Source organism: Delphinus delphis, chromosome 1, assembly GCF_949987515.2.
Source record: "Delphinus delphis chromosome 1, mDelDel1.2, whole genome shotgun sequence".
Lineage (NCBI taxonomy): Eukaryota > Metazoa > Chordata > Mammalia > Artiodactyla > Delphinidae > Delphinus > Delphinus delphis.
The window spans coordinates 45,800,555-45,827,138 of record NC_082683.1 but is presented as its reverse complement, the minus strand read 5'-3'; the positions used below and the strand labels follow the sequence as shown (position 1 = coordinate 45,827,138).

The 26,584-nt window shown below is 38.8% G+C and overlaps 1 protein-coding gene across 2 annotated transcripts in view; it reads left to right on the top strand.

Annotated features, from left to right (window-relative positions):
• Positions 1-26,584, top strand: part of USP24 (ubiquitin specific peptidase 24) — a 149,515-nt gene that overhangs the window by 89,951 nt on the left and 32,980 nt on the right. For both annotated transcript variants that reach the window (XM_060022669.2, XM_060022660.2), the window contains exons 33-50: positions 972-1,067; positions 1,187-1,415; positions 2,113-2,272; positions 3,346-3,501; positions 5,643-5,713; positions 6,398-6,558; positions 12,932-12,993; positions 15,170-15,361; positions 16,551-16,668; positions 18,882-19,026; positions 21,338-21,457; positions 22,110-22,235; positions 22,872-22,970; positions 24,268-24,350; positions 24,750-24,891; positions 25,110-25,229; positions 25,659-25,879; positions 26,434-26,558. In XM_060022669.2, coding sequence (XP_059878652.1) covers positions 972-1,067; positions 1,187-1,415; positions 2,113-2,272; positions 3,346-3,501; positions 5,643-5,713; positions 6,398-6,558; positions 12,932-12,993; positions 15,170-15,361; positions 16,551-16,668; positions 18,882-19,026; positions 21,338-21,457; positions 22,110-22,235; positions 22,872-22,970; positions 24,268-24,350; positions 24,750-24,891; positions 25,110-25,229; positions 25,659-25,879; positions 26,434-26,558 — 2,426 coding nt within the window. The remainder of the gene's footprint in view (positions 1-971; positions 1,068-1,186; positions 1,416-2,112; positions 2,273-3,345; positions 3,502-5,642; positions 5,714-6,397; positions 6,559-12,931; positions 12,994-15,169; positions 15,362-16,550; positions 16,669-18,881; positions 19,027-21,337; positions 21,458-22,109; positions 22,236-22,871; positions 22,971-24,267; positions 24,351-24,749; positions 24,892-25,109; positions 25,230-25,658; positions 25,880-26,433; positions 26,559-26,584) is intronic.

Below are 26,584 nucleotides of genomic sequence, written 5' to 3'. Positions count from 1 at the left end.
AACAGAGCAGTGAGTAGATGAAACAAAAATCCATGTCCTCATGAAGCTTACAGTCTGGAACAGAAGACAGACAATAAACGAAGAAGTAAGAGTGTATGTCAGGTGGTGATAAGAGCTGTAGGGAAAAATAAGACAAGGAAGAGTGGATGGAGAGGGTTTGATATCCAGTGGGGTGATCTGGGAAAGCTTCACTGATGGGGTGACATTTTACAAAGACCTGAAGGACGGGAGGGAGCAAGACCTGGAGATAGGGGAGAAAGCTGTCCGGAGGAGCATCTAGTGCGAGCCCCTGTGTGGGCGAACCTGGTGCCTGCGAGGCCGGCAGGGGTCTAGTGTGGTTGGGACCAAGTGAGGGGGCAGGGTAGGAAGCATGAGGTCACAGAGATACCAGAGGTCCGGTTATGCAGGATCTTACAAGCTACTATGAAGGAAATAGGAAGCCATGGGAGGATTTTGTGCAGAGCAGTTCCATGGTGACCTCCATTTTTAAAGGATCACTCTGGTTGATCTTTTGAGAATAGATTTTGGTGGTGAAACATCAAGAGTAGAATCAGGAAGAACAGTTGGGAAGCTTTTGCAGCAATATAGGTGGTAGTGGATATGAAAAACAAGCTTTGTGGAATACACCAATTCTGGACATACTTTTGAATTGACAGTTCTACTAGTACCAAGATAGCAGTTGATCGGTGCACTCGAAACCAGTTAGTGAGAAGGAGAACCACCCAAACACTCTGTGTTGGTTATCTTTTTGGCTAAGGAAGGAGTCTAATTCTAAATGGACCAGGAGGTTTATATGTACTATAGGAAATAATTGTAATAGGAATATGTGTGATCCATTTATAGGTAAAGATCTTGTAGAAATTTTAAGTAACTGATAACGTTTATAAACAATCAAATTACTTACAGAAGATTTCCTATAAAAGAAGTAGAAGTCTTTAATATCTGCCTTTTTTTTTTTCTTTTCTTTGAAGTTTGGTTGTAAATGTCATGCAGAGGGATTCCATCCCATCAGAAGTAGACTATGAAACAAGGCAGGGAGTTTATTCCATCTGCCTACAACTTGCAAGGTATGTAAATATGTTGTGTTAGTCTCAGAAGGCAATTCTTGACTTTTTCTTCCAAATCCCATCCTTTAAAATAGTATGAAATGACCTTGACTAAGCCTAGCTTTTTGTTTCCTTTTAAGATTTTTACTTGTGGGACAAACATTGCCGACATTATTAGAGGAAGACCTCACCAAAGACGGCATAGAAGCACTTACTTCTCGCCCGTTCCGAAATGTCAGCCGGCAGACAAGCAGGCAGATGTCCTTGTGTGGTACCCCAGAAAAGTCATCCTACCGACAGCTGTCAGTGTCTGACAGGTCTTCCATTAGGGTTGAGGAAATCATCCCTGCTGCTCGAGTTGCAATACAAGTAAGTGATTTGTGTATTCAAGAAATATTAAGTACCTCCTGTTTAGAAGGCGCTGGTGGTGGTATGCAGATATAAAAATTACTGACATGAATATTGCCTTCAAGAAGCTCATGGTGAGTAAGAAAGAGATCACTAGTGCAGAAATAACTGTAATTCAGGTAGAAGATATCAGATGTTATAAGAGAACTGCAAAGGCAAAGCATTCTACAGGCCTTGAGAGGAGGTGGAATAAATTATCTTCATGTGTGGCTATCACGGATGATTTTATGTAGGAGGTGGCATTTGAGCTAGGCCTTCAAGAATAGTAGGGGTTCGATATACAGAGATTAGCTTGGAGAGGGGATAGTTGTTCAAGCAAAAGGGAGGGCGTGAGCAGTTAGAGAGAAAGCCAGAGCCTGTGTGGGTGGTCACACAGTGGTTCACATAGGCCAAAACGCAGAATGTGGAAGAGGGGAAACTATGAAAACAAAATTGGTGATGGGTAATTTGAAGCCAGAACATGGAGAGTAGAGTCTCTGTATTACAAGTAGCAGAGGGGTAGTGAAAGTCTTTGAACAGTATGGAAGCATGGAAAAGACTATCTTGTGGATGATCTTAGAAGGAAACGAGTCTCAAAACTGAGACGGGGGGAGGTTATTGAAGTCAGTGGGATGTGTTCAAGTACTACCTTTTCTCACAACACTCTTCACTTCCTTAGACAATGGAAGTCAGTGATTTCACGTCTACTGTGGCTTGTTTCATGAGATTGTCATGGGCTGCAGCTGCAGGACGGCTTGACCTCGTTGGGAGTAGCCAGCCAATTAAAGAAAGTAATTCTCTGTTTCCTGCTGGAATTCGAAACAGGCTCAGCAGTTCAGGTACTGATTAAAAAGGATAAAGTAATCAGAATATTGGGCAGGAAGTAGCTGTAAGAATCATCTTTGTATAGGTTGTTCAGAGTCACAGAAAGGAGAAAGCCTTTTCTCTTTGTTTTTGTTTTTGGTTTTTTTTGCGGCACGCAGGCCTCTCACTGCTGTGGCCTCTCCCGCCGCGGAGCACAGGCTCTGGACGCGCAGGCCCAGCGGCCACGGCTCACGGGCCCAGCTGCTCCGCGGCACGTGGGATCTTCCCGGACCGGGGCACGAACCCGTGTCCCCTGCATCGGCAGGTGGACTCCCAACCACTGCGCCACCAGGGAAGCCCTTCCCTTGTTCTTGAGCGTAAGCTAAAACTAAATGTTTCTGAACATCAAGCTGAACACTCTAGATTTGTGCACACTCAAATGTGCATGTATGCCTAGGCATCCTTCATTTATGTATGTCATACTAAGAGAAAAAAAGGTTATAAATACAGAATACAGAGAAACCAAGCAGTTTTAGCTTGCTGAGTGTAAAAGTGTAGGGAGGCCAATAATTGTGGCTGTAATAAAAATTCATCTCGAATTTTTACCTGGAAAAATCATTTTCTTGGTTTGGCCTGTCATTTTCTGTTAGGCCTTTATAAATAGCTTTATTTCTCAGCTTCATTTGGTTTCCCTGCTCAATCTATGTGTGTGGATATATAAACTGTATGATATACACACAGTAAAGGGCAGAAATGCCAAATATGTAGGATTTTTAGGGTTTTTACATATGTGTAACCCATCTAAATCAAGATAAGGAACATTTCTAATATCCCAGGACTCCCACATGCCTCCAAAATTGCAATGTTCTTACTTCTGTCACCTGAAACTAGTTTTGCCTCATAAACATATTTTTTAATGGTTCCAAATGTGTTTTAAGTACAAAGCAATGAGGTTCAAATCAAGTGACTAAGTCTCTCTTGTTTCTTAGCCTAAAGTGTCTTCTTGAACTCTTTACTTTCACTTGAGGATTATGGGACTCATTAAAGGATATTATAATCTCAAGGGTCCTGTGGGATCCACAGTAACCTTCTGCTTGCCTGTTTCCAGGAAGCAATTGCAGCTCTGGAAGTGAAGGGGACCCGGTAGCCCTGCACGCAGGCATCTGTGTGCGACAACAGTCCGTGTCCACCAAAGACTCACTGATTGCTGGAGAGGCTTTGTCTCTTCTTGTTACTTGCTTGCAGCTTCGGAGCCAACAACTGGGTATGCAGGAGGCTTACTCTTTTTAGTAAAAGGCCAGGTTTCTGTTAGGAATTATTTCTATCCCTTCATAGATAAGGTCATGTTAATAGAAATGGCAAAGGGGAAAGTTGGCATGTGGAATAGGTAAGAATAGTGCTAGAGTACTTAAATTCTGAACAAGTATTTATTGAGCACCTTCTATATACAGGGTTCCACAGTAGATGTTACAGGGCAGTATGTCTGCTCTCCAGGAGCTTACCTTCTAGTGGAGGAATTAAAACAACCCAAAGTTGTATGTCATAAACTATAGAAGTAGAATTATGTATCAATTCCTAAACTGATAATGACTCCAGTATCAAAAATCATGAAACTTAAGATTTGCCCTTTTGTCTTTATTGTTGGTTTTGGCAAACTAGGGCTGTTGCTAATCATACTTTTAACATTAGACACCACAGGGCTCAGTCCCTCATCTCTGTCTGCACTCATTCTCGCCACATAATCACATCCACGTTCACAGCCTTAAATTCCCTCTATGTGCTGATAACACTTAAATTTGACTCTACGGCCTGGACCGCTCCCCTGACTTCTCCACTTAGATATCAGATAGACTTCCCAAACTTAACATGTCCAGAACTGAACTACTGGTCTGGCCCATACCGCCCAAGAGATTTCCCATCTGAATTGATAGCAGTTTTATTCTTGGAGACATCCTTGATTCCTTTTTTTCACACCCTTCTAATCTGTCAGCACATCCTTCTTCAAATTCTATCTAGATTCCACCCCTTAGACCACCTTCACTGTTAGCACCCTCTGACCTGTCATCATCTCTTACTTGGATTATAGCAGTAGTGCCCTGACTAATCTCCCTGCTTCTACCCTTGCAGTTTATTCTCCACACAGTAACCAGAATGGACCTTCTAAACTGTAAGTCAGATTGTATCACTCCTCTGTTTAAAACCTTGCAGTGGCCTCTCGGTTCACACTGAGTGAAAGCCAGGTCTTTCCTAAGGCCTGACAGCATCCACCCCCGTGACACCTGTGTGCCTTCACCTTCTCCCGCTCTCCCCTCACGCACCGTGCTTCAGCCACCCTGGCTTCCTGGCTGTTCCCTGACACTCAGGCACATTCCTGCCTCGGGGCCCTTGCACTGCCTGTTCCTAACTCCTGGTATGTTCTTCCTCTGCCTTTTTTAAAGAAATCGCAACCCTTCTCTCACCCACCATCACCTAAACTCTTTATTATTTTTCTATATCTCTTGTCACTTTATAGCATACAATATAATTTCTCTGCTTACTGTGTTTATTGTCATTATCCCCTCCCCAACTAGATGGTAAGCTCCGTTAAGAACAGAGACTTCTGTTCATTTTGTTCCCTACTGAATCCTTAGCACCCAAACACTGTGTGATGTGTAGTAGGCCCTCAATAAATACTTATTCAGGGATGAGGTCTTAACAACTCCACTTTAAAAAATTATACCAACACATCAGAGCCCTATTCTTCACTATTACTACTGATTCAGACTGCCTGTTCATAGAATTGGTGATCATTATGTATTTAGTATAACATCCAAACTCATCATATAAGATGTCAAGATAAACATATAGAAAAAGTTAGATGTTTATGGGACAGTTCAGTAATATCAGAAATGATTTACTTTGAGCAGAAATGCTTTTAAAGGCTTATATATGAAAGTAATTCATTATGAAATGCTTTTGAGCATATACCATACTTTTAGTTCGATTTTCCTGCAATTGTTTAATTATAGAGATATTTTCAAATCAAGATGAAAAAATTATAACTTCAAGCTTTTTTATCATTTGTAAGTTTATTGTGGGGTACATTTTATAGTTCACAAGTATTGACAGTTTTATCAAGGCAAGACATTTATTCTGTAACTGGTGTGCACACGGCATCATGAAAAATGTCCGGGTGTGAAGATGACCAAGACACAGTCCTGCTTTTGAGCACCTTGGGCTCTCGTGGGATAGACTCAGAGACGTGGGTGCAGCTGTGGAGGCACTGAATTTGATTCTGTGTGGAAGAAGAGATGATTTCTAAGATAGTTAAGCTTAAGAAATTATTCAAAATTTTCGAAATTTTGAAAATGCATTTCCTAACTTATTTTCCTCCCCTGCTCCCATTATCTTTATTCTTATTATTAGCATCTTTCTATAACTTGCCCTGTGTTGCTGATTTTATCATTGATATTCTACTTGGATCACCAAGTGCTGAGGTAAGGATTTTTCACTTTATAAAAAGCCCCTTTGGTCCTATTCTGCGTGGGCTCTCTGGATACCTGTGACATGGTGGGGAGTATAGAAGGGATGGTGTTTAGTCCTCTCGGGGAATCAGACAAAGAGGCCGCAGAGCCCTCTGAAAGCAAAGTGACCATTTGTACTGTTGCCCTCCTTTCTGTTTCATATTTCACTGAAAGTCAAGAGACTAGTGCTATGATTAACTTGTGTTTGTTTATAAAAAAAATCTTACAGCCAGTGTTCAGTATCCATAGCTGGCCAAGGCAGCTAGCATTAAGCATCAACAAGTTGGTCAAAATCAAGAAAGACCCAACCTCAAGCCATGAACTTTCATTAGATTTTATAATCCTCATTTTTGTAAATGACCTTGAAAGTTAACTTTGAGGCACTTGCAGAAGAGTTTTTTCCTTATTTTCATTTACATTAAATTATAAACCTATTGATGAGAGTACAGTACTAGAATAATTTGGGAAATTAGTTCCCAGACTACACTTGTTTTAAATTAGCCCTAGTTTATTCAATGTAAACTTTACCATTAAAGATTGAAATACTCAAACCCTTACAGCATCCTTCACAGGTGGACTTTGGAAGAAAATAACTTTTTAAGCAGTCTGTAAGTGTTGGTTGATGTACTTCCTTTGCCACTAAAAATGTAATTTCAGATTCGCCGTGTTGCCTGTGATCAACTGTATACTCTTAGTCAGACAGATACTTCGGCCCATCCAGATGTGCAAAAGCCAAATCAGTTTCTCCTAGGTGTGATTCTCACTGCTCAGCTGCCTCTCTGGTCCCCAACTAGTATTATGCGAGGAGTCAATCAGAGGTACGTAAAGATGAAAAAGTTCACGTCATACAGAAAGAGAATAATGATTTGTGTACTGCTCCCCCAGAGTCCACAGTGCATGATTGAGATGAAGGACTTTCTCCTTTCCTCTTCCAACATTTGTACCCTGAAAGAGGGCATTTCAGGTTTTCTCCCCATTCAGGACAGAAGAGTTAGAGGAAACATTACCAGGCTTTCTTCCTCTCAAGCACCCCAACTCCCACATCCACTCCTCTTGGTCCCCCTACCCCAGAGAGAAAGAGGACTTACTTGGTGGTTGAGAAGCTGCATGATTCAAGCCAGATCACTGTGTAAAGGTCGCACTGCCCATGTCCACTTGTACCTCACTTTCTTAGCTCAGCCTGCTTCACAACTCCATGTCTAGAGGTACTAGGGTATCCTTCTAGCTTGCTTTCTTGGTTTTATACATGCCTGGGCATGGAAGAAGGCTTGAGGTCCAGGCTCAGAGAATGACTCGAGTAAATCCATTCTGCCTGCCCCATCTTGTCTCCTTAGGCAAGCCTGCATGCAGGGGTGCCCCAGTGTAGGCCCAGGCTGGGAGATCAGAGATCCCACACTGACCTCAAGTTTAAGCCAGTTTCTCTAATTCAGCTTTACCAGCGAGCCCTTGCTCTGGGGCTGAGAAGGTGCCACAGAGATTTGTGAAATCAATATGTATATGCTTTACAAATTAGAGCCCTTAGAGGGAAGAAACGTTAGAGCTACTCTAAACCCCTAACATATAAGCACCAAACTTGGCTTTTTTTTTTTTTTAGTGTGGTAACATATACATAACAGAATGTTTAACATTTTTACCATTTTTAAGTGTACAACTCAGTGGCATTAAGTGTATTTACAATTTTGTGCAACCGTCTCCATCATCCATCTCCATCACTTTTTTAGCATCCTAAACTGAAACTATGTACCCAGTAAGAAGTCATTAGATAAAAGACTGATAAAGGTAACGCCATAAAAATTAAAATGCCGTAGAGTCAAAAGTCAGTTAAACTGAACAAATAGATGTATAACGTATATGACAGATAGAAGGCCAATTTTGCTAATATATGTGAAGAGCTGTTATAAACCACAAATGACCAATAGCCAAATAGAAAAATGGACAAAGGAAATGAAGAGAGATAGTTCAAAGACAATCATGGAGATGATTTTTTTTTTTTTCAGATTTGCTAGATTTTTTTTTTTTTACTGTGGCAAAATATGCATAACATAAAATTTAGCGTTTTAACCATTTTGGGGTATAACTTAGTGACATTAAGTACATACACATTATTGTGCAATCATCACCACTGTCCATTTCCAGAACTTTTTTGTCATCCCAAACTGAAACTCTGTTCCCATTAAACAGTAACTCCCCATTCATTTCCCTCCTCCCTCAAGGCACTGGCAACCACCATTCTACGTTGTCTTTATGAATTTGACTATTCTAGGTACCTCGTAAAAGTGGAATCATACAATATTTGTCCTTTGTGTCTAGCTTATTTCACGTAGCATAATATTTTCAGGGTTCATCCATGTTACAACATGGGTCAGGGTTTCATTTCTATTTAGACTGAATGTATGTATATATCATGCTTTGTTTATCCATTCACCCATAGGTGGACATTTGGTTTCCACCTTTTAGCTAGTATGAATAATGCCACTGTGAACATGAGTATACAAATATCAATTTGAGTCCTGCTTTCAGTTTCTTGGGGTATGTGCCCAGAAGTAGCAATGCTGGGTCATATGGCAATTGTATGCTTGACTTTTCTGAGGAACCACCATACTGTTTCCACAGTGGCTGCACCATTTTACATTCCCACCAGCAATGTGTAAGGGTTCCATATTCTCCACATCCTTGCCAACACTTGTTTTCTGTTCGCTTTTGTGACTAACTATCCTGATGGGTGTGATGTGCATCTCAGGGTTTTGATTTGCATTTCCCTAATGATTAGTGATTTTGAGTATGTCATTGTGCTTATTTGGCCATTTGTATATCTTCTTTGGAGAAATGTCTATTCAAGTCTCTTCATTTTTTTTAAAAATTTATTTTTATTTTATTTATTTTTTGGCTGCATTGGGTCTTAGTTGCAGCATGCGGGATCTTTCGTTGTGGTGCGCAGGCTTCTCTCTAGTTGTGGCATGCGGGTTTTCTCTTTCTAGTTGTGGCACGCAGGCTCCAGAGCGCGTGGGCTCTGTAGTTCATGGCACGTGGGCTTAGTTGCCCTGTGGCATGTGGGATCTTAGTTCCCTGACCAGGGATCAAACCCGCATCCCCTGCATTGGAAGACGGATTCTTTACCACTGGACCACCAGGGAAGTCCCCCATTTCCTCATTTTTAAGTTAGGTTGTCTGTTTTTTGTTGTTCTTTATATATTTTGGATATTAATCCCTTATCATATACATGATTTGCAAACATTTTCTCCCATTCTGTGGGATTTCTTTCACTCCCTTGATAGTGTCCTGTGATGTGCAGAAAGTGTTTAATTTTAATGAAGTCCAGTTTCTCTGTTTTATCTTGTTGCCTGGGCTTTTGGTGTCATATCCAAGAAATCACTGACAGATCCAATGTCAGGAAGTTTCTCCCCTGGTTTTTTTCAGGGTTTTATTGGTTTAGCTGTGAGATTTAGGTTTTTGGTCCACTTTGAGTTGTTTTGTGTATGATGTGAAGTAAGGGTCCAACTTTATTCTTTTCCATGTGGATATACAGTTATCTCAGCACCATTTTTTTGAAGACTGTCCTTTCCCCACTGAATGGTTTTGACATTTCTGTTGAAAATCATTTGAAAAAAAAATATATATATATATTATATATTTACACACATACATAGATGCATGCACACATGTTTATTTCTGAGCTCTTTATTCCTATTCCTTGATCTATATGTCTGGCTTTTTGCCAGTACCTCCCTGTTTTGATTGCTGTAGCATTGTAGTAAGCTTGAGGTCAGGAAGTGTGAGTCCTCCAATTTTGTTCTTCTCTCTCAGAATTGTTTTGGCTCTTTGGGGGTCCCCTTGAGATTCCATATGAATTTCAGGATGGGTTTTTCTGTTTCTGTGAAAGACATCATTGATATTTTAATGGAGATTGCATTGAATCTGTAGATCATTTTGGATATTGGCATCTTAACAAGATTCAGTCTTCTGATCCACAAGCATAAGATATCTTTAGATTTATTTAAGTCTTCTTTCATTTCTTTCAGCATTATTTGTAGTTTTCACTGTACAAGTCTTTTGCTCCCTTGGTTTAGTTGATTCCTAAGTATTTTATTCTTTTTGTTGCTATTATAAGTGGAATTGTTGTCTTTCTTTTTTCATATTCTTTGTTCATTGTTAGTATATAGAAATGAAACTGATTTTAATGTACAGATTTTTTATCTTTGTAACTTTGCTGAATTCATTTATTGTAACAGTTTTTTTTTGTGAACTCTTTAGGGTTTTCCATATATAAAATCATGTCATCTGCAAACAGATCATTTTATTTCTGTCTTTCCAATTTAGATGTCTTTTATTTCTTATTCTTGCCTAATTGCTCTGCTTAGAACTTTTAATACTATGTTAAATAGAAGCAGTGAAAGTAGGCATCCTTGTTCCTGATTGTGGGGGAAAGCTTCCAGTCTTTCACCATTGAGCATGATAGTATCTGTGGGGCTTTCATATATGGCCTTTATTGGATTGAGGTAGTTTTCTTACTCTCCTGGTTTGTTTAGTGTTTTATCATGAAAGGGCATTAAATTTTGTCAATTTTTTTTACCTATGTCAGTTGAGGTGATCATGGGTATTTCTCCTTCATTCTGTTAATGTAGTATATTCATTGATTGATTTTCGTATTTTGAATCATCCTTGCATTCCAGGTATCAGTCTCACTTGTTCATGGTGTTAAATCCTTTAAATGTACTGTTGAATTAGGTTTGCTGGAAGTGTATGTACCCTCCTCTTCAGTTTTTTGGAAAGAGTTTGAGAAGGGTTGGTATTGATTCTTCTTTAACTGTTGGGTAATACTCACCAGTGAAGCCATCTGGTCCAGGGCTTTTCTTTGTTGGGAGGTTTTTGATTGATTCAATCTTCTTGCTAGTGATAGCAAGCAATCACTATTTCTGCCTGATTTAGTCTTCCAAAGTGTTATGTTTCTAGGAATTTGTCCATTTCGTCTGGGATATCCAATTTGTTTGGTGTACACTTGCTCGTATACTATCTTATAAATTGGTAGTAGTGTCCTCACTCATTTCTGATTTTATTAATTTGAGTCTTCTCTCTTTTTTTGAGTCATTTTGTTAATCTTTTTGAAGAACCAGCTTTTGCTTTTGTAGATTTTGTGTATCGTTTTCCTGTTCTCTATTTATCTTCACTCTAATTCTTAATATTTTCTTCCTTCTACTAGCTTTAGATTTGATTTGTTCTTCTTTTCCTAGTTCCTTAAGGTGTAAAATTAGGTTGTTGATTTGAGATCATTCTTCCTTTTTAATGTAAGCACATACAGGAATAAACTTCCCTAGTAGCACTGTTTTCAAAAGCTACATCCCATAACTTTTGGTATGTTGTGTTTTCATTTTTATTTGTCACAAGATCTTCTCTAATTTTCCTTGTGATTTCTTCTCCAATCTGTCCCTGACTTTTTTTTTAAATACCTGTATTTTCTAATTGTAAGTTATATAATCTTCAGAATTTTTTTGAACTGAGTTATATTATCAGTTTGCAAGTCTTCATTTCAGGATTAAATGTTTGTTTCAACCTTGATTATGTTCTCACACACTGTCATATATGGAGGTTCCTGGCCCACATGTCTAAGTCTCAACTTAAATATTATTTTGAAGCATCTAGCCTATTTTAATGTTATAAATTTATAAATAACAAAGAAGTTAAGATTTTTGTTTCTGAGATGAGATCATTGTGAGTGACTTATAAAACTTAAAAATTTAACTAAAACTTACAATTAGTTTAACTAAAACTTGCAAACCTGCAGCTGACCATTAAGATTTAACCTAAATTACATAGACATTAGCTGTGTATTTCTGGTCATGAAAAGTAAGTCTTTAGTGATGTAAAGCCAGAATTTCAGGGAATGATTTTTCCCTGGTAAAGGCATGTGGATTAAAAGTTACAGAAACTTCTTTTCTTGCCCTTGTACATTTTTTACTTCAGTATTCCAATTTTTCCTAGCTAAAGTTTCCTAAAATCAGATAATCCTTTTATTAACTAGTTAGATCAGTGATTCTTTAGTTTAAATGTGTAAGCCATTTTTTAAGTAGTAAGCTGTTGTGCTTCTACTTGTTGTAAGAGTCAGATTATTTAACATAACTAACCATTAACAGTTTGATTTGTTATTAAGTTCCTCTAAACTTTGGGAAAGAAGCAGAAAGCATTAAATGAATTTTTTAACATACACTCTCAGAGAAGCTCTTGAATGTAAAGCATTTAATTTTACACAATATTGGGTCTTTTAATTATGTGTTTTTATAATTTGAAAATTGCATTTCACAACTTTTTAATGCCCAAGTTTGGTACCTATTTTCCCATAATAATAGTAGTGATGATAATTGCAGTTATCACAGGCTGATTATGTGCCACACAGTATGCTAAATTCTTTGCATACATTTATCATTTAATCCTCACAATGGCCAAATGAGTTTGGCAGTTTTATCATCCCCACTTCTTTAATAATCGTAGTTCTTGGTTCATTATGTAGTCTCATCATTAGTGCATTCTTGAGCCCTTTATGTTTGTGTATATGTGCGCATTTATTTCTAATGCTCTAGTAAGCATTTTAGAAATCAGAAAACTGAGACAACTGAAATAAATTGTGCCTGGACACCCAGCTGTAAGTAGTGGAGCCAGGACTAAAAGTAAGGTCCGCCTGACTTTAAAACCTGTGCTCTTCACTTCTGTAATTGCAGAAAAAGCTTCATTGATCATCCTAGATAAAAGAATTTACCTTTTTCTTATTTTATCCACTTTATTTTGCTTCTTAGCACTTATCACCAATTGACATATGTATGTATTTTTCATCTGTTGTCTGTCTCCTTTGTTCACTGTTCCCCTAAAACAGTTCCAAGCATATAGTAGGTGCTTAGTGTGTATCAGTTGATATTTGAACAAATTAATCAATGCATTATGTATGCAGTCAGTGTGTACATCATTACATAATGTGATAGATTTAGTAAGTTTTCTCTCTTTACACTATTATTCCTATACTATATCTGTATAAGTAAAATCACTAGTGTGTGTCTTGCTAAAATACTGAAGTTGAATTGATGTAGTTATTTTATGCTTAGGAAAATTCTCTTATTCAGTTGTTTTATGAACTTATTCTTACAAGGAAAATATTTTTTTATTCTCAAATCAGCCTTTTTTTAATAACTGAAATCTGTTTTTTAGACTGTTATCCCAGTGCATGGAGTATTTTGATCTGAGGTGCCAATTATTAGATGATCTGACAAGTAAGTAGATGTCTAACTTTGATTTATGTTGGGGGAGGGGTTGGGAAGGACTAGAAAAGAAAGACAGACATTTCTAAATCTGACTTAATGTATCTCAGATATAAATAACATTAAAATTATTGTTCGAAGTTGAATTTTATTTTCTTGGAAATAGCATGTAAACCCATGTACCAGTTATCTCTTCTGCTATTATATACCCAACCATTAATGTGTTAGAAGATTTGTTGATTTTAAAAATTGTCAAAGGCTCATATTTTAATTACACTGATACAGAACTATTAAGAAGAGTCTTTCCGTTATAGTCAATTCTGACAGTTTTGAAGGTTTGAAGGAAAGAGGGAATCTGCTGAGATATGTTGATAGTAATAGAAGTGAGTGATAGAAGTCAGGTAATTGTTTAGTGTTAGGTGTTTGCAATATCATTGTTACAAACTCTTTTTGTTAGAGTGTTTATATTTTAATCATCTGTACTTACTCTTATATAATGCAAAGGTTTGTTGGAGTCCTCTATGCAAATTTCAGTTGTTCCAGTCAAGAGTTCGTTAGTTTATTCCTTGTTCTTTACACAAAGTTTATAGGAAAGATTTGCTTCTGCCTATAGGAAATAAATAAAATGAAAGTCGGGATCAACAAAAATGTTAATTGGAAAAGAATGTCAAGACCAGGAGGTAAAAAAAAAAAAATACCTTGTGTATGTGCAGGCTGAAAAGCCCCACACAGTCAGAATGAGGTTTTGAGGAGGACCAAGGTAAAAAGGAAACCTCATTTGTTTGTTTCTTCTCAGTACCCTAGAGGAAGAAACAGAATGGCTTCTCAAAAGAAACAGATCTTTTCCCCAGCACTCAAACCTAAAAGAAACTTCACACAAAGGTCTTCATGTAATGGACACATAAAGACAGAGTGACTAAGAAGCCTCAGCAGCATCTCTAAGGCAGATGCCTTCCTGGGTTTCATAAGTGTCTCTCAAAAGCTGAGGACGTGGTGCTCTGAGCAGGGCAGTGAAATTGGTTTTGTTGGAGCCTGAGATGATATAGTCTATGTGTCTTGATTCAGGGATAAGACCTGTACTATCTAGAGAAGTGGATGGACTACATGTCCGTCTAACAGCCTAGCCTAGTACTGCATTTTTCAACTAGGCTTTCAGTGTTACGTTGGGCAGCAGCCAGCGAAGGTTTGTTCTCTGGCTTGGACTTCGAGAGGGTATTCTGCTTTGCTGCTTGAGAACTGGACTCATGAGTTGTATGAGACACATACATCCTCAGAATGCATGAACAAGTTATTAGTGTCGGCCTTTGCTGTGCCAGTGAGCCATAAGTAAGGGATCCAAGATCCCTTAATGGGATGTTGAGGGCAGGGAGGGAATATGTCTTGAAACAAGCAATTTTTGGAGCATTTTCTATATGCCAGTGCCTATACTAGACACTGTATACACAGCACGCTGCAGCGTAGGTGTTAGCCCCATTTCATAAATGAGGAAACGAGGATGCACAGTGTCGCCTGCAGTATCCCTTTCCACCTCACTCTGTGGGGCCTTGCCTGCCTGTGCCTGCAGTGCAGTGGGAAGAGAGCATGATTACTCCTGCTCTCCTCCCTAAGCCCCGCTTCCAACATGGAATCTTGTTTTCAATCCTTGTTTGGAGGGGAATGTGGAATACATAATACAAAAGAGTGGTTCTCTGGAGGTTGGCCCATCATCTGGAAACATGGATTCTGCTGCTGCGCTGCGGACCCCTCTCTCCCTCACAGGGCTCCCCCCTCCCTTGGCATAGGTAACACGGTGGGAGTGATGGCTCTCCTCTCACCCCTCGACACCTTCCTTCTCTAGAAGGGTTTCTTCCCTGGGACATCTGCTAACACCACCAAACAGGAGCTTCTTCGGAACAAGGAGTGTCCCTTTCATCTTGTACCCCCAGCGTCAGCACCGTGACCTGCACAGAGGAGGCACTCAGTACCGTGTGATTTGTGACGGAGGGAGGGAGGGAGGGAAGGAACGGACATGTTGAGCCTTCATAGTCCTGTGGGCAGCTGCTGTTCATTAATGACAGTTTTTTTAAATCTGTGAAGTAGAAGATTGAGACTTGTCTCTGCTTACTTTAATTCAGGATTTTGACTCCATGAAAAGAAATCCTTCTTTCTTCAGGATGAGAGGTCGTTTTGTTTTGTTTTTCCATCTTAGCTTCAGAAATGGAGCAGTTAAGAATCAGCCCAGCTACCATGCTCGAAGATGAGATTACTTGGCTGGATAACTTTGAACCTAATCGCACAGCTGAATGTGAGACCAGTGAAGCAGATAACATCTTATTGGCAGGACACTTACGGCTCATCAAGACCCTTCTTTCACTCTGTGGGGCAGAAAAGGAAATGCTTGGTAATTATTACTTCATCTTATCATGTGATAGAGTACCTCATTTCTCAGTTATTGCCATAGTGTTGTGTGAAATTGGGAAAATAAGATAGGTGCTAAATGTTCCATAGAAAATTGACCCTCAGACAGTAGGGTATTGTCTGGAATTTTAGTGGCTAACAAATTTAAGGTGTATTTTATCTGTGTCATTAAACCATATAGAGAATTTTATAGCGTTCAAAATAGTTGGCTCACATAACTTAGCAACAAATAAAAATTATAAATCGAAGTAGGTTTTTGTCTTCTCTTTTTCCTGTTACATACTTTATAAGATACAGCCCGTTGTATGTCTTACCTCTTTTAAGGATAATTCTTGTCTGGAGAGGCAGCCCCCACCCACCACCCCTGGATGGTGGGATACACATATAATTTGTAAAACCATATTTGGTATTATAAATTATATTCAGAAGACAAATCAAAATGTTAATTATCACTTTTATCACACAAACTGAGTTCTATAAAAATCTTGGCTATTGGGGATACATAGAAAAGAGTGATTCTAAACCAGGGTGAGATGGGCACATCATTTTTTTTTTTTTTTTTTTTTGCGGTACTCGGGCCTCTCACTGTTGTGGCCTCTCCCGTTGCGGAGCACAGGCTCCGGACGCGCAGGCTCAGCGGCCATGGCTCACAGGCCCAGACACTCCGCGGCATGTGGGATCTTCCCGGACCGGGGCACGAACCCACGTCCCCTGCATCGGCAGGCGGACTCTCAACCACTGCGCCAACTGGGAAGCCCGGGCACATCATTTTTACCTAAAGATATTTAAAGTTTTAAAAACTTTTATTTGGATTCCCCTATGCCCAAAGTAAATTATTCACTCAAACCGTCTGCCTTGTGATGTTCTTGGCATTTGTGTTTCTAAAGTGAAAGCTTAACTCCTTTCACTCTATTTTAAGCTCATAAAGGAAGATTCCTTCGCTTGTCTATCTTTGCATCCTGTCCCGACTCTCCCACCCATCCCCACTCCTCTGCCCCACAGATCTTTGCCATGTATTATAAGAGCTCAAAAAATGAGCATCAAGTTAAATTGAATGCCTTGCCTTTGGGTGGCCTCAGGTGCCTTTGCTGCTCTGATATGAAAGTGCAAGACAAGATCTTTGAATTAAAATATGTGTTCATCCTCAACATGAATATTATGCTCTATTCCAGGTTCATCACTCATTAAACCATTATTAGATGACTTCCTTTTCCGAGCTTCTAGAATTATTTTAAATAGTCATTCTCCAGCTGGCAGTGCCGCCATCAGTCAACAGGACTTTCATCCAAAGTATGGAAAATGCACGTTGTGTTCAGTTTTGGTAAAAATTCTAATTCGAAACTTTAGTCCAAAAAAGATTTTCTTAACTTGGAGTTTGTCTTCCATCGTGTGAGTGTGTGTAGCTTGTAAGACATTATCCACTGTATAAAGAAATGCATGTAAGGGGGCTTAGGATAAAGCCTGCCTGGCACATAGCGATTGCCGAGCTGGTACTATTACTATCATCAAGATGGAAGAATAAGTAATAATGTGGTTAACTTGGTCAGTAACACATTCCAGGAGAAACGGAGGTTGTAAGAATTGCTTCCGAAGTAAAGATAAACAGGCTCTGAGTCTTGAGGGTTTCTTTCTGCTAGGAGAAAAGCATAGGTGCTTTAGTGCATGAACCTTGTGATTTGCTGAGCATTGACTGTGTCCTTATCATTAAAACTGCTAGTGATTTATTACGGTGGTAATTTTAGAGTCAAATTTTATATTAGTTTTTATGGGTAGAAAGTTGAAAGATCTTCTGTAATGTTGACCCTTCGTGGGTGATGTTTGTACTCTTGGAAATAGGAAGAGGCAGCTACAAGCTGCCATCTTATTTACTCTGAACCTAACGTAACCTCATTCTTTTCTCACGAAAACCAGAGTTAATTGAGTAATCCTGAAGGAACTGAGGATTTGGTATTTAACCAGTGAAAAAAATTCCCATACAATTTCAGTGGTTATTGAAATGGGCAAGGCATAATAAGCAGTATTTTATGGAATCTTAAGAGGTATCTTACCATGTGTGAATATTTCTCTATCTAGAGATTCCTTATTAGCAAAATCTGTTTTAAGTAATAAACCTTCATGAAAACTCTTGGGGTGTCCCTCACACTGTCACTCCCATCCTTACCTCTGCCCCAGTCTTGTTCTGGAAGATTTGGTGCTAGCTCTGCGGGAGTCTTTTATTAAAGCAGTAGAAACACGTGAGTATTTCAGTTTTCAGTGAACAGAGAAAATAAATTTTCAGCAGTTTTACTGAAATTTTTTTCATGAATTCTTCCATTTGTAATTATTAAAAGTAATACATCCGTCAACGAGGAGTTGTGTTTTTTTTTACTCATATACAGTGCCTTGAATAGAAAAGGAAACATTTTGTTTCATCCAGTGTACTGAACGGTGTTCATTTATCACAGTGACTCCCAGCCTTTTGCCACCTAAACACGAAAGCCAGAAAGAGATTTAAAATACACAGAAAGTCTTTTCACAAGTAATGCTATTCTTATATCATACCAACAAAAGAACTTCTTGACGTTTAACCTGTATATATGGTACCTTCTATTCATTCTTTACCTGTCCCTTGCAACCCAGAAATGCAGGTAAGAAGCAAAGGACAGCGCCAGCTCCATGGCTCTTGTCCTCAGTGCCTGATGCAGTTCTGATCTCCATGCCCTTCAACCCCCTCTTAAACACATCTCCCACACTCCACTCCATAAGTGTTTCTCTCAAAGGTTGGATGTCCTCTTTTCTGTGTATCCTTCCTAACCTGTGATCTCCTAACAAATGCAAGGTTGGCTTAGGTGACTGTGAGAAATTACTGTCCATCCCCTAAATGATTTCTGCTAAAGGTGAGCAGCAAAGAAGCCTTCGGTTTCCTGCATAATGCTTGCTGGTTATCTCTCATTGTCACTTTAAACAAGTTGACTTGGCAAACTATTTCTGTCTCCACATTTTCATAGATAGAAAGTTGGTTAGTGTCCTTGAAGAATTTTTTATCTGCAGGTGCACAGCAAATGTTTATGGGCATCTATTCTGATTTGTATAGCTTTCTGCCATGTAGATATTTGAATTTCAGGGCAGTAACTACAAAAACCTTTCTTTCTACCTACTTTAATTGAAAGATAGTTATTTCCATGTTGTGTTTTTGGTAAAGTTTTCAGACTCTCTATTCTCTATTCTTGCTGATCCATCCCTTAGATAATAATCTGGAGTCATAATTGAAAGATTTGCTACTTTATCATCAGGCCAAGAAGATACTTAGCTCTGAACCATAATCATCCCTCGTGTATTCATGGTCTCTTCCTTGGTTAAGTAAGCACCTCCCACTAGATTACTAGGTTGTGCCATCAGACCTGACTTAACCCTGTTTTAGGAATTGCAGCTCTTATATTTTCATTTCAAATGTTGATTTAGTTTAATGAGCGACTTAAGTAAATTATTCACTGTTGAAATTGACTTGTGTCGTTTGTTTTTAGATGTAGTACAGTGAATAGCCGATTGGCAGCCTACGAAGTCCTTGTAATGCTGGCTGATAGCTCACCTTCAAATCTTCAGATTATTACAAAAGAACTACTTTCTATGCATCATCAACCTGATCCTGCTCTTACCAAGGAGTTTGATGTAAGTTTTCTAGACCTCAATGCACTTAATTTTTTTTAGAATGCTCTCTTAAACATAGTATTTTAAAACTATGTTTGCATTATCCTAGTCACAAAGAAAGTCAGTGTTATTCTTTTGCTTATCAAATTCACGTACTCAAATCAACTATAATCTATAGTGTATTACACTAATACACCGTAATATATTACTAAATGGTACCCTTTTGATTAAAAAAGAGGAGAGATTTTCAAGTCAGTTGATAATTACTCTCAGTAAAAAGTAGCATTTGAATCTATTTTTTGAGGAACTATGCATGGCACAGTGCCAGGCACTAGAGCTACAAATTCCAGAAAACATTGGTTCTGTCACAGTATAGTCTATGTTCACTTAAATTCAACTAAGATTTATTGAGTTTACTATGCGCTAAGGTGTTGTTGGCTTTTGGAGCTCAGAAATGAAGATAGAACCCAGCACTAAGATTGAGGTATGTCCTGAATGCTCTACTAACAGAGAGGCACTTCAGCACCAGATGGTGGTGTTTTAGAAAGCTTCTTAGAAATGATGGAATTTAAAATAGAGCCCTTAAGAGTGATGAGCCAGTTGAAGCAAGGTGGGAAGGTCATTCCATACATGAGAAGCCATGGACAGCTTTGTATATGTCGGGATCTGCAAGAGGGAAGCGAGCTGCAAATGCCCTGGAATACCAGACCAGGAGTGTGGGAGGACACTTCTAAAGCGCTTTCCACTAACGTCATAAAGAGGCAGTCTCATCCCTTTGGATGCCTGAGCTGAGTACTGTGGAACATACAAGTTAGGCAGGAAAAGAAGTGAGAACAGGTGTTCTAAGTAGAGGAAAGAGCACTTGCAAAGTGGAATGTGAATGCGTAAATTGGGAACTATTTTCGTATGAACTGTTTAGTTTATAATGCTTACTTTATGCTATGCTTTAAGTTTTACATGCATTTATTTAATAATCAGATTAAAATGACAATCTTATTTTAATAAGTCAGGGATTATATCAGCATAGTGAAAATATTTGTCATATAAATACTTACCTTTTTAGCACTGTTATGAACCAGTTTTTCTTATTTTATAACTATTTTTTTAGTCTGTGCTTTGGACTACAAATAAATTACACTGTTAATTAGATCTTAGAAATCACCCTGCTCTAAGTGCATGTTGAATGTTAATGAAAAGTATGTGATATTTAGCAATTCCTTCCAGTCCAGAAGACCTCCAGGGTTTTGTCAATTGGTTAGTTATTACATGGTTACACGTACTTGATATATGCAGGTAACATGATTCTGGTCATAGGATTAGAACCAAGATTCTGCTGTAATAGCATTTCAGAGTGTGTCGTTACAATATCCATTGAAGTGCCATGTTGAACTTGTAACCAAGATGCCTTTTCTAGATGATTTCTACCTAGAAAAATACTGTCCTGGAATCTACATTGTTACAGATCATCCTTAAGTGAAATGCTAGGGTGTTTACATACTTATTTAATGGCATGCTTATTAGAGGAAGTTCAGTAGAAGAATTTCACCTTCTCAAAAAAGGAAGGGAAGGGGCTTCCCTGGTGGCACAGTGGTTGAGAGTCAGCCTGCCGATGCAGGGGACACGGGTTCGTGGCACGGTTTGGGAAGATCCCACATGCCGCGGAGCGGCTGGGCCTGTGAGCCATGGCCGCTGAGCCTGTGCGTCTGGAGCCTGTGCTCCGCAACGGGAGAGGCCACAACAGTGAGAGACCCACATACTGCAAAAAAAAAAAAAAAAAGGGAAGGAATATGAATATGAGCCTTCCTTGACTATCCAGACAGACAGGTTAGGATTCTTATAGTAAACACTTCATAGAACCCTTCCTACTTTTCAGATTACTACCTCAGTTTGTAAATATATATCAGTATTTTTACTTAATTAATGTATACCCTACTATAATGTAAGCTCCTTGAGATCAAGCACTAAATACATTTCTGCTCTCTCTCATGTCCCTGGCACAATGCCTGGCACATTGTGCTCTTAAGAAATGTTTGTCGAATGATAATCAAGTGACTAAATGCAAGACTACATAGTGGATGTATAGGTACATGCTTCGTATATATGTGAGGTACTTTAGGAACTAAAAGGAAACACTGAGATAGTAGTTTTAGATTTGTATTGCATCTGCAGAGGTACTTCATGAACATAGGTTTGCTACCATAACTCGTAACACACTGAATGGATAAATCTGTGTCTCTCTTTTCCTCTCAGACATCTCCTAAAGCTGTAAGGAAATGTGCTAGTGGCAGAGATACTAATTCTCTCTCTCTATTTCTGCTCCCCTCTTTCCTAGTACCTTCCCCCAGTGGATAGCAGGTCCAGCTCAGGGTTTGTGGGACTGAGGAATGGTGGCGCTACATGTTACATGAATGCAGTCTTCCAACAGCTGTATATGCAACCTGGTCTCCCGGAGGTGATTTTCTTCCTCTTTCCTGTTTAGTGTTATAAATGATGTATGTGTACATTGCCTGAGAACTGTTCCATATTCATATATTGCATTTGGGGGTTTACTAAACTGGACATAATTAGAGATTCTCTAGTAGCTTCTGAAATCTGTATAGATGACATTGTTCATAGTCACATATTTTTGTATATCTGCTTAGGTAATATGCTGCCTGTTTGACAGATGGATTTGACTTAATGTGCTTTTTGAACTCCTCAATTATTCTCAAATTGTATTCCATAAAGCTTCTAACACTTGGTATTTTAGAAATATTTAGACTCTCTCGTTAGCATTCTGTAATAATCTATTAGTAGCTTGTGATATAGCAAAGCTATGAAATAGTTTTGAGAATATTCTGTGTGTCATCATGTCACACTTATTTCTTATAGAGATCCTGGCATTACTAGTTCCAGTTTCTCATAATCGAACAGAAGCTCAAAGAGATGATTTATTCATGATTACACCAGCTAGGAAGCGTTGAAGCTAAACATATGCAGAGTTACAGCCATATACAAACATACATACCATTCTGAAGGAGCAGTGGGTACTCACACATACAGAAGTCAAGATTTTCTGAAAGCAGTTGAATATTTCTAATTTAATACAGTTCATTTCTTTTTAGTCATTACTTTCAGTGGATGATGACACGGACAATCCAGACGATAGTGTATTCTACCAAGTGCAGTCTCTCTTCGGGCATTTGATGGAAAGCAAGCTGCAGTACTATGTACCTGAGAACTTTTGGAAGGTATTTTACCCAGTAACTCTTTAGATTGAAGGGTGTTAGGTATTTGGAGTGTGGCTGCATTCTTTCTCTAGTGTCTTGTTTATTGACTCTAGACTAATCCCATTGCCAAGAACCTATAAAAGAAATGTCTGTACCATTCTTTTTGGCATTGGAGCTTGAGTCAAGTGATTACAATGTTGAGAATAGTCATTTATAATTTCTAGGGTTTTGCTAATCTTAAATGTTTTGACTATTTCCCATTATTCTTGTTTAGCTGTTTGAAATATTTGTTCAAATTATTCCTCTGAACTTATGCCCATTTCACTAATACCTCTAAATAAAGACCATTCTTCTAAAACATTGCTTTACGATGTTTTACCTTATATTTTCCCCTATAGGTTGGTTAGTTTCTAAGAGAGAAACTCTGTTCCCTGGCCTTAGATCTCACCCTCTATGGTTTCATAGACTTAGTATAAAGGGACCGAGGAAAAACATAGATGGCTGAATGCAAGCTAATCTCATGTCAGTAAAAACTTTTATACCCTAATAGTAAACTTGGTTTTTAGAAGCATTTAAGGACTCTTTCATTTTCCTTTTCTACCACATTCAGAAATTGCTATTTTTCCTGTAACGACATATTTAATTCTTGTTACATAGATTTTCAAGATGTGGAACAAAGAACTTTATGTGAGAGAACAACAGGATGCATATGAATTCTTCACCAGTCTCATCGATCAGATGGATGAATATCTCAAGGTAGAAAAAGTTTCATTTTCCCTCTAACTCCCTCAGACTCTATAACATGAGAGCAGTGGTTTAGGATTTGGGATTACTATGAAACTGACAAATCAGAAAGGGATCGTCTTTAATACCACAACAGTAATTCATTTCTTCTGGGTTTGAATATCAAAACATATACAGAACACTATAGATTATAGATTTATTTTCTTCTTAATTCATCTGACACTTGATAAAGTATGTAACTCTTAACCTATACCCCATAATGATAACCATTTGTGGCTACACGCTCTGTGTCTGCATTGAAGTAACCTGGCCTCAGAGGAGTGCTGCTGTCACCGGTGAACTGATGGCCCCGTGCAGAACTGTTTTGCTCTGTCAAAGGGTACAAAAGGACCAGGTTCAAAAGTTGTTTGTGGTTGTGCGACCCAAAGCTTACTACCTCTACCCAGGAAAATGTGTCACAAACTTCCTAAGTGGTATTGCCTTCTAAGATACAGATAGCTTCCCATCACTGCCAGCATTTGCCTCTCCTCTCAGTAGGCACAAATTATCCATTTCTTTTTTAAAAAATAACTCATAGGGACTTCCCTCGTGGTCCAGTGGTTAGGACTCCACAGTTCTGCTGCAGGGGGCACGGGTTCAATCCCTGATCGGGGAACTAGATCCCACATGCATGCTGCAACTAAGAGTTAGCATGCCACAACTAAGGAGCTGGCGATCCGCAACTAAGGAGCCAGTGAGCCACAACTAAGGAGCCCACCTGCCGCAACTAAGACCCAGCGCAACTGGGAAAAAATAATAATAATAACCTATAGGGACTTCCCTGGCAGTCCAGTGGTTAGGACTCCACACTTCCACTGCAGGGGGCACGGGTTCGATCCCTGGTTGGGGAACTAAGATCCCGAAACCTGCACAGCGCTGCCAAAAAAATAAATAAAAATAACATAAATTTGTAGCATTCTATCCACAAGAAAAAAGAGAAAATCGTGGAGAGTTACTCCTAGCTTGGTAATTGTGGCAAGTGGAGAAGGAGTCGGGATCATCATGGATCATCTGAATCCTTCTGGATCCTGTCATCAGTGTGGCTGACGGCGCTCCTCTTCCTTTTCTGATCATTTGCATTACTCTGGCAGCGGGTCTCATGAGTTATAATTCTTTCATTAGTTCCCAGCTTAAACTACCAAGCTGACTTGTTTTATTTTGTTGGTTAAATTCAAATCTATGCTTTAGCTCAGGTCTAAGTAAAATTCTGTATAAACAACCTAAAAGTTCTAGAGGCATCAACTAAAATTTTAACTTTTTATTTCAACAGAAAATGGGGAGAGACCAAATTTTTAAGAATACTTTTCAGGGCATCTATTCTGATCAGAAGATCTGTAAAGACTGTCCTCACAGGTTAGTGAAGATAACACTGACATCAGAAAATAATCACCATCATTTTTAAATGATTCTTCTAGAATGTTGTAAATTTTTTATTCATTGAGAGGTTTGCAGATATATCTCCTAATGGATCTATAAATGTTTATTGAATTAAATTTCTTTGGTGACATTTCCAGGGAATTAATTTCCATTTCTAAAATTTCTTTGTTGAAATTCATAATTTTAAGCAATTCTAAGTGATCAAAAATTGGCATTTTTATTTAGTATACTTTTAGAAGGATGAGAAGAAGGTGTGTGTTAATTATAGTGATTAGGAATGTATCAATAGTTCTGTGTTCAATCTCAAGTATTGTGGTAATTTCAAGGTTTTTAAATTCCATTGCTGATATGGTGTTTCTGTTATTTCCTAAGCAGATATGAGCGCGAGGAAGCTTTCATGGCTCTCAATCTAGGAGTTACTTCCTGTCAGAGTTTGGAAATTTCTTTGGACCAGTTTGTTAGAGGAGAAGTTCTAGAGGGAAGTAATGCATATTACTGTGAAAAGTGTAAAGAAAAGGTATTACATTTGCCCTTTTCAAAACACAAGATTAATTTGTTATTCATGGACTTCATCTTTATGTTTTATGTAAGATCAGTATTAAGCTCCTATTGTTATTGCCATTAAATTTGTGTTCACAGAGATGGGAAAGCCCTGTAGAAATCTGTGACCTTCATATTAATTACTTTGTTATTTTATTGTCTCCATGGAGATAATTGGGTTTTGCTTCTCTTTAGAGAACAACAGTGAAAAGGACCTGTATTAAGTCATTACCTAGTGTCTTGGTCATCCACCTGATGAGATTTGGATTTGACTGGGAGAGTGGACGCTCCATTAAATATGACGAACAGATAAGGGTAACTTATTTTTTTTTCTTGGTTTTTTAATAACCATTATTACTGTGCTCCCTTTATTGTTTCCTTTTTATATTTTCAAATTTCATCTAAAATGTGAAAGGCTGTGGTCTCAGCATTCTGAGACGTGCACAGCCCCTCGTCTTAAGCAGCTGCTGCTAGTGGTACCGGCAGATCTCTAGACAGTAACCCTCATTTCTAGAAGGCATCCTAGTGACAGCTATGAAGTGAAATCCTTTCCTTAATGCTCAAGCAAGAGACTGCTTAAACCTTCCTAGACTTGTAAGTCATTCTGAAATTGTGTACTTGAATTGGAGGGTAGTCCTAGCTTAAATTAGGAAAACACATCATCCCTCTTCTTTGTACAGACTTAACTGGGTGTGACCCTATATGTTACTAACCAACATTGTGCTCTTTTTGCTTTTTAAATAGTTTCCCTGGATGCTAAACATGGAGCCTTACACAGTTTCAGGAATGGCTCGCCAAGATTCATCTTCGGAAGTTGGTGAAAACGGGCGAAATATGGATCAGGGAGGTGGAGGATCTCCACGAAAAAAAGTTGCCCTTACAGAAAACTACGAACTTGTCGGCGTCATTGTACATAGTGGGCAGGCACATGCAGGCCACTACTATTCCTTCATCAAGGACAGGCGGTAAGGGGTTCTCGTACTGCTCCCTCACTCCACCCTTCCAGTAGTCTCTCCTCCGTTCCCTGCCCTGCCGTACCTCTCCTCCACTCCCCCTGCTTTCCTATGTCCCTCCTCTGCTCCCCCTGCCCTGCTGTACCTCTCCTCTGCTACCCCTATCCTCCTATGTCTTTTCTATGCATTCTCTGCCCTCCTGTATCCCTCCTCCACTCCCCCTGCCCTCCTATATCCCTCCTCCACTCCCCCTGCCCCCCCTGTATCTCCCCTCTGCTCTCCCTGCCCTGCTTTGTCATCCACACTTATCATTACGGTGCAATGATATCACATTGTTCTTTGATCTTATTTCATATTGGATTTTTAAAAGTTGTTGCAATTGTTTTATCCCTTCAATTTGAAAAGTTGTTTAAGAAATTGAAGTAACTGTTGCTATATTTTTCTTAGGTGTTTTCAAATGGTAATTACCTGCTGTATTTGTAGACAATACATAGAGATAAATGCTGGGGATGGGGATGTTTGATTTGTAACTTCATAATGTTTGTTTTATCAAATCTGTGCTCTAGGGGATGTGGAAAAGGAAAGTGGTATAAATTTAATGACACAGTCATAGAAGAATTTGACCTAAATGATGAGACCCTAGAGTACGAATGCTTTGGAGGAGAATATAGACCAAAAGTTTATGATCAAAGTAAGTATTTGCAAATGTATATTTTC